The sequence below is a fragment of the Carassius auratus genome, chromosome 23 (assembly GCF_003368295.1).
Source record: "Carassius auratus strain Wakin chromosome 23, ASM336829v1, whole genome shotgun sequence".
NCBI lineage: Eukaryota > Metazoa > Chordata > Actinopteri > Cypriniformes > Cyprinidae > Carassius > Carassius auratus.
In genome coordinates, this window is record NC_039265.1 from 1331471 (window position 1) to 1339932 (window position 8462).

The 8462-nt window shown below is 39.5% G+C and overlaps 2 protein-coding genes and 1 non-coding gene across 7 annotated transcripts in view; all 3 read right to left on the bottom strand.

Moving 5' to 3' along the window:
• Positions 1 to 835, bottom strand: part of utrn (utrophin) — a 194496-nt gene extending 193661 nt beyond the window's left edge. For all 5 annotated transcript variants that reach the window (XM_026199164.1, XM_026199166.1, XM_026199167.1 and 2 more), the window contains exon 1: positions 596 to 835. The gene's annotated coding sequence lies outside the window, so the exon portion shown is untranslated. The remainder of the gene's footprint in view (positions 1 to 595) is intronic.
• Positions 836 to 2839: 2004 nt separating this feature from the next.
• Positions 2840 to 2922, bottom strand: trnal-uaa (transfer RNA leucine (anticodon UAA)). Its single transcript has one exon. It is a non-coding gene; the product is annotated as a tRNA-Leu (tRNA).
• Positions 2923 to 5878: 2956 nt separating this feature from the next.
• psmb11b (proteasome 20S subunit beta 11b) lies at positions 5879 to 8048 on the bottom strand. The gene has a single exon (XM_026199174.1). It carries the CDS (start codon positions 7459 to 7461, stop codon positions 6175 to 6177), a length of 1287 nt encoding a protein of 428 aa, XP_026054959.1. The 5' UTR covers positions 7462 to 8048; the 3' UTR covers positions 5879 to 6174.
• Between the last annotated feature and the right edge of the window lie 414 nt (positions 8049 to 8462).

An 8462-nucleotide genomic window follows, 5' to 3' on the forward strand; every position in this document is an offset into this window, starting at 1 on the left:
GGAGTGTCTGTTCTGGATGAAACAGAAAAAAAAAAGAATTTTTAGAGTTGAAAACATGGCCACATTCGTGAAAATGTCTGCAGAACCTAACAACAACTCAAACTAACCTCAAAAAACATAACACTGACCCTAATAGTCATTAATTGGGATAAATGACTCTAATCCCAAAAAAAACTTAACAATGGCCCAAACCTTTACTAAACCTAACCAAGCCAAACTCTAACTAAACATGACTTTAACTAACCAGCTCTAGACGTGACCCTTACTAAACCCAACCACCCTACCTACCTTTTACTAACTCCAACCACTGCTTTAACTAGCTATTGCAATTCAAGATCAGTTTGTTTGAGTTTCTTATAAAACATGCATCAAACTTCTAACTAACTTCTAGTAGACTATTATAAGTCAGACTGACCATCGGAGAAACCAAACACAGAAGCAACGCCTTCATTCATCTGTTTGTTTGCTTATTTATTTAGTTGAACTTGTTTAGTTGATCTGGTCAGTCGGGTTCAGGCGCTCATAATTCAACAAACCTAGCAAAGTGTTGTAAACATTCGTGCAAGAGTGCTTTGAAAGCACAGCTCTCGCTCACCTCTCAGACTCTCGAAATGCTGACTGGTTGACTCTTCTTAGGGCATGTTGTTCACTCTCCACACTTCACAACACGTCTAATATTCCAGATCTCTGCCCAGTGCTTTCACGGGAGATTCACAGCTCCATTCAGGAAATATCGAAGTTATCCAACTCGATTGTTTCGGCGCTCCTGTAGTGTTTCAGCTCTGCCACAAAGTTTCCTTTGCTCATGAATAACAAAAGAAGAGTTACAGCGCTTCCCAGCTCCGCCCACACTCACCGCGGGAATGATGGACGCGTGACGCCACGGCGCGCGCCGCTGACGCCCGCGTTGGTTTGAAAGACGAGCGCGTCCCCTTCTGGAATATACTTTACTAAACTTTCTGTTTTGTAGACTTGGGGATTGAGTATGCAGATGCGGACAGTAGTGGAGTATTTTAAAAGTTGGCTAGTTTACACGTGTCTGTACTTTATCAGACTAAAGCTTCTCTTCACAACACTCCAAAGCTTGATTCTGTTGGCGCATTTTTACATTGGGCTGCTACATATCATTTAATACTTACATTAGAAATCTTGTACTTGAGTTAAAGCCTACAACATTTTTAATGTTCTTAAAAATCTAAACTTTATTTATGAAATGCAGTGCATTGCAGTACAAAAGTCCAACATTTGGATTAGGTATGTATAGTGAAGTGAACGTTTTCAAAAAGAAAGATACTTTTTAAGTGTACATGAGTAAAGCTCAACTTCACTACGGTCCACCTCTATGTTTTAAGAAAGTTTAACATTTAAAATAATGGTTCAGGGTGTTTTATATGTCTAAACAGTATATTCAGTGATTAACCAGCTAATATAAAGTCAAAGTTAGTGGTGACTGGTTTGCAGGATGGTTTCAGAGGGGTTTTGACCACTTTATCTGGTCAGGACTCTCTTAAGTTGTTCAGGGAGTCCAGCTTAGGCTGGTTTTAGTTTAGTGGTCATATCGTTATATGCACCTGTCAAGCGGCCGGCTTCATTAGGCAGCAAGTGAACAGTTAGTTCTTCAACTGAAAGGGAAAATGGGTGAAAAGTTCTGAGTTACTTTGACAAGGGGCAGACAGAGATGGTTAGATGGCTGGGTCAGAGCATCTCCAAACTGACAGGTCTTGCAGGGTGTTTCAGGTATGTACTGGTTAGGATCCACCAATAATGATGCAAGGAAGAACCACTGAACCAGTGACAAGTTCAGGAGCGCCCAGCTCTTGTTATTGATGCACTTCATGAGGAGCATATGTTATTCTGTCTGGTCCGATCACACACACAAAAAAGCTACTGTAGCTCAAATTGATGAAAAACATAATGCTGGCCATGATAGATGCATTGCAGTTTTCACTAACAGACCGTCAGATTGTCCATCACCAAAAGCATCTTCAATGGCCAAAGTGAGCATCAGAACTGGACATTGCATGGAGCTGGAGATCTGGCCTGGTCAGATGAATCACATTCTCTTTAACATCAGGTGGATGGCCAGGTGAATAACCACTGTGTATGAGAGACGAGAGAAAGATGCACTGTGGGAAGAAGGCAGGCCGGTGGAGGCAGTGTCAAGCCTTGGGTCCTGTAATGGATAATGCACACTGCCACACTGCAAAACTGGTTCAAAACTTGTTTAATTTGGGATGTTGCACTGGTCTTCAAATTCTCCAGATCTTATTTTGAGTGAGCAGGCTCCACCTGTAGGATCTGAGCCGTTCTAAATGTTGCTAATATATATATAAATATATATTATATAATATATGTAATAGGATAGGCTATATTTCAGAAGCAATATATAAACTATTACAGACCAAAGAAGGTCAAACATGTTGTTTTATTTAACATCTTGAATTATTTAACAGAAGTTAGCTTTCATTTAGGCCTAGCTATAGGGGGCAGTATAAGACCATCTATTTAACACCATATCGAATCATTTTTAAGTTTTTCTTATTTGTTTTGTCATCTAGCAGGTGTGTGTGTGTGTGTGTGTGTGTGTGTGTGTGTGTGTGTGTGTGTGTGTGTGTCCTGTTTTAAGGACTCCATTCGTGCTGGTGAGCAGCATGCGCTTCATCTTCCTTCATCTATCCAGAGCAGATCAGCACTGTCACATACTGAAAGTATTGCATTCAACGAGCAAATGTTTTTTTTTTCTCTGAGCATCGTTTGATCTTTGCATTTGGCGTGATTACTGCAGTGGTGCACGTCTATCGTCGATCCTCATATAGAGGATATAAAAGTGAAAAGTCATTACCAGGAGTGGGGTTCGAACCCACGCGGACATATGTCCATTGGATCTTAAGTCCAACGCCTTAACCACTCGGCCATCCTGGTGAATGCACAGCCCTTTAAAGCCTGAAAACAATATATACCTGCGACGTTTTACTTTGAACAAAATCTTGAATTGATACTTCTCATCTTTCTAAATCAGTTTGTGGTCGTTTGCGCCGCATTCTGTAGTTTCAATTAATATTCAGAGCTGCTTAGCATTTGGTGCAGCTGCAAAGACTGAGTGTTAGCATGCTAACTGACTCACTTCCGAGAACCAAAACTCATGATTTGGTTGATAACTATCTTAAAAGATGAAGACTGATTATATGAATTGCAATGCTTGAATTAATGCTTGCAGTTTTATAAACTATATATTTTGTTGCATTATCGTGATTATAGTAGTATTGTTAGCCGTTTGATTAACAGTTAGCAAGCTAAGAACCTGCTATGTAACACTCAAGCTCCTGACGCGCCTCATCAAAACAGTTTCACTCAGTTTGCGTTTAGGTGTTTTAAAAAGAGAAAATATTTAAATTAATACTTTTTATTATAATTAACTATATTAATACTTTGCTAACATCAATATCACCTTGTTTAATTGGTTGTCCGAATCTAATCTTAAAACTTGTGTGAATTCCTGAGGATAATTGATAGATAGGCAGTATTTGTCTGTCACTGGAATAGTTTGGTTGTTGTTGGTAAATAAATGACAGCTCAAACCTACCTAAGCTGCCCTTGATTAGCCATGTTTTTGGCGTTTTATTTACCATAGCCACAGTTTTATCACAAATACCATGGTTAACATATTGTTAGTGTAGCGTGGTTAATTTGTGGTTATGATGGTTTAACTATAGTAGGCTAACTATGGTTTTTGGTTTTATTTGTAGTAACCATGGTTCATTTACGTGTTTGGCTGGTCATCGCTGGTCAACAGGCTGGTTTTACAGAGGTTTTGTTGACTTGTCTAGCTGATATGGCTGGAGACCAGCTTAAACCAGCTAAAACCGGCCAACCACTCCAGGTTGATTTTAGCTATTCTTTTTAGCAGGGGTATAAATATACATTATGTTTTGAGCGTTTTCATATGCTCAGAACATAATACAAGATCATTCTTATAAGGTCATTCCAGGTCGCCAGCTCAACCAGATTGGCTGGTCTAGGCTCCGTTCAGCAGGAAAATCCCTCCATACAATAACCTGAAAACAAAACTAAAACAAAAAACAAACATATCAGTCCTTATACATCAAATTAAACTAACTTTCTCCTATATCCTCCATACTGTTTGCAGATGAACTTTGATGGTTCGGTTTGAAACCTTCAAGCATTAAAAAAACATTTTAGAACAGCATTTCTTTGTATATTAATATGATATTTGCATATTAAAGTGAAAATCAACAGAAAATAAGAGGAAACTCAGCACAATCTTGTGAATTTGCACAATCTCATTCATACATTTGTGTGGGGTGGACCTTCATGTTTATTTTTTGAATACATAAAAAAATCACATCATATGAATTCATTCTGAATCGACACCTGGTAAAACAGTTATGTTTTCTCGTGAAATCAGTTTGGCGTAGTTTTCTTTCATGGTTTGTTACATTGTTAAATTTGAGATACATTACTTTTGAAAACTTTTAAATTATTTAATGCCACTAGATATTAAATAGACTGGTTTACTCACCCACTGTAATAACATTCGCCCGGTTACCTGAGCAGGTGCATTCCTCTTCAGCATGGTTCTAGAAGCTTCCAGGTGTCAACGATTCTAGAACTCTTCAGTAAACTCCATTTCACACCAGATGATGCTGACTGGCATCTTTATTAATACTTGGTAACAACCCAGGTACATTTTCCTTGTTTTAAGTATGGAATATTATTGTGTTGCATTACAGTGTTGCATTATTTTGAGAAGCAAACATGTACTGACCTGATCTTCTGTTCACTTGAATTCATCCTATTCACTGTTGTTTTCTACATCTTTCTTCTCGAGTTGTTGCTTGTAGCGTGCGGTGCCAACACTGGTCTCATGTAAGTCGTGTATGCCCTTCTACGCTGATATTATGCTGATCTCTCGTGAGATACCACGCCTAGAAACACATGCTGAACATGCCTTCACTGAACAGTCTGCCAGAGCAGCTTATAAAGGCTAGTGTTATTATTCACAAACTTAGACTTGTGATAACTTTATTAAATGTACTAACTGCACTTTTTGCTGTCGGAGTACTGCAGGGCTTTGAAAATGTAAGCTGTTCTTGCAGCTCGCTGTTCTAAATGAAAGGATTTGGACAATGACTGGTGATCTTTTATGTGTTGATGATATTAATTGGGAGTTGTTTACAAGGCAGAGAGAGTTGAAACAGTTGCATGCAAGATCATTTGGGATTTAAAGATAAATATTTAAAAGAATATTTCAAATAATGTAGAGATCAGTAAGAGTTTCTGCAGATATTAAAAACAGCAATCCTTTTTGTTTCCTGTAGGGTCATTACACAGCTTCAACCTCCAGAGCCTTCGACTGCTGGCAGCCTTCTGCTGAAAAATGTGAGAGCAGGTATTTGAAAACCCTTTAAACCCAGAAGAGATCAAATACACACTTCTTTATTACAGCATGAATTTATATGAACAGATGTGGTGAATAGCATACATTACTGTACAGTAAAGAGTGTGAATTATTAAGTGTCATATTAATATAATAATATTTGATTAAAATGTTATTTGTTATTTTCTGACATTTGAGAGGGACTAGATAAGCCTATATCTGAATTACTGTAACAGTATTAATACAGAGAGAGAGAGCCTTGAAGGAATATACTGTGAAATGTTTTATCACTATGCAATAACTCTCCTTTCATTATAACTGATCATTTCTACTTAATTATAGTTTCTAAACTGTCTTTATATGCTTATTCTTCATTATTAATTAAATTGAAGTGGTCAGAAAGTGGGCTCATGAAAAAGTATCACATGAATCACATAATTCCAAACTGTTTTATTTGTATTATTTTTTAATAGCCTACACAGACATTTTGAATGCCAGTTCATCAATCATAATAAAAGGGGACTGTGGCTTTAGAATCTCAGCAATGTGAAAAGGTACGAACAAAAGTATTTATAAAAGTATAAATTCATGCTAAAGATCTCCATCTTTCTTCCAGAAACAGTTTTATAACATGATGGTTTTCATTTCTTGAATCCACTGATATTCTTTCACAGAATCATTCATGGTGTACGAGCTATAGATCAATACATGCATGTCTTTGTATTTTTTATCAATATATTTCCAAAGTCCGCCTCCTGTGTTCCTCCTCAAACTATTTATCCGTCATCTGACCTCAAAATTGCTTTCTTTTCAGCATTCCTCTCCGCCAGCCTTTCTCTCTCCCTCTCTCTCTCCCTGTAATACTCCTCTTTCAGGTTTTCCCTCTCTCTGCGCCTCCACCCTTTGGCGGTCACGTGGTAGAGATCCACATTATTGCCAGAGTACGCGTCTCTGTAGGTGGCACGGAACACGGCCTCCCTGGCGACAGCCGTGGCCTCCTGGACGCTCATTCCCCAGTAAACACTGCTGTCCAGGATTGAGTACGCATAGGGGGACCCCGAGCCCACAGAGAACAGCTCCCCCTGCAGGCGCAGCCCGTCACTGCACACATAAATAACCCGCGGACCGCATATTCTCGAACGACTTCTGATGACTTGTTGAGCAGTAGCAGCTATCAATGGTTGAGGCGCTGAGGCAACACTTGCAGCTGATTGGCTGCTTGAAACGCTGGCTGTCATTTGATTGGTTGGAGTATTTCCACATAGAGGCGCTGAGGGAACACTTGTTTCTGATTGGCTGGTTGAATTGCTGGCTGTCATTTGATTGGTTGGAGTATTTAAATGTTTCTCAGTAAACGGTTGCTCGTGTTTTTCGTCGTCCCCATCCCATCCACACAGTGTGGCTGCAACGCACAGCTCCGTGCCTTTGAATGGATGCAGCATGTGGGACAGCAGTTTGGCGGCGCCCCCTGTTGACAGCCTGCGGTGGTGTCGAAGCTGGTACAGTCTGAGCTCCCGAGCCAGGATGCGCTTCCAAAGCGCGCAGTCAGCCGATGTCCCCGAGGTGGTGCCCACCAGGTGGGAGTGGATGGGTAAGACCTTCGGGGACGCGGGACAGGCCACCAGCCCCGAGCAGCTGGAGCGCGTGTCGGCTGCGGCGATCACTCCTCCCTGGAACGCGAAGCCGAGAGTTGTGGTGCCGTGAGAGAGAGTGAACGGTAACGGAACGGAGGGAGAGATGGGGCAAGGTGTGGGTGGAGGAAGAGAGATGGACGGCAGTGAGGGGTGAAGATGGTCTATTTCCAGTAACTTCGTTGGCGCTGAACTGAGGCTAGTTTGACCAAAGTTTATTGGGCTCTCTGTGAGGTATTCAGCTATCGGCATGTAAAACTCCAGAGGACTCAAGCCGCCCCTCCCAGGCAGCCTTGTAGAAAAAGCTTCTCCGTGAATCCCCCCTCCGGACAGATGAGTGGAATCTTCCGGCATAAAGGACCGTGAGAGTGGAGCAGTCCATTGAGGAAACAGAGGGGGGTTGTGCAAGCCGCATACATCCTGCAAAGCCATAAACTATTGTTCAGATATACAATAAATTGTAACTCTGTCAATTATTACACTGTATGACATGAACTGCAAAAACATGTCATATACGAGATGCTCTTTATTCAGTCTTGTCTCCTTATAGGCCTATGGGTCAGTTAGTTGGTAAAGACCTGGATTATATCAGAATTCGATTCCACTATGCCTTCCTGGTGTTTTTATCTTCTTGTGGTTAAAAACAAACATGCAGAGCCTCTTAGACCACCACTGTTCTTGAACCACACATTATTATTGTGGAAAAGCGAAAGCAATAGATCCAGAATCAATTATCCAGTTCTCTATCCACTTGACGTCTGTATTCAAAGTCCAGTCTTAACCCACTAGTATCATAAACTCAATAAGTAGCTGTAAAGGGCCTAGATCAAGGGCTGTTTATATAAGCACCATGCCCTGATTGACTTAACCAGAAACGCATAAAAATGCTAAAGCATTTCAAGCTTGACAATATATGTCATGAAATTTCATTTTCATTTTCAAAGCATAGCATGTTTTGTGCTTGTGCTGTTTGTTACACTAACACTCAATCACTCATAGAAAAGATACAGTAGGCCTTACAGCATGCAGCAGACATAATGATATACAATAAATAGGGCTAAAATAATTTTCAAACATGTTATACAGATATAATTTTTTATAAAGTTTCAAAATATTTGTCAAATAAATAAAACAATTTAACTTACTATATTATTTCACCAAATAAAAGCTTTAATAAGAGACATTTTAAAATTAAAATGACCCCAAACTCTGTAGTATGTATTTTAACTCTGGCAGCGGGATATTTTATCTTCTAAATGTTGCTTATTTAATTTTGATTTTTAATATTATTGTGAGAAAATTGCAAGATTACACATGCTAGGATTTAACTGAATTGAAATAATCCTATTGTCAAAGATTGCGTGTGTTTTTCAGCAATAAAAATTAAGCATTACAATTAGACAAAAATGAGAAAAAAGCCTATTATAACAATA

Bases quoted from the DNA above. Each gene is read 5' to 3' on its own strand.
- psmb11b (XM_026199174.1), bottom strand. From the start codon at position 7,461: ATGGCTTTGCAGGATGTATGCGGCTTGCACAACCCCCCTCTGTTTCCT.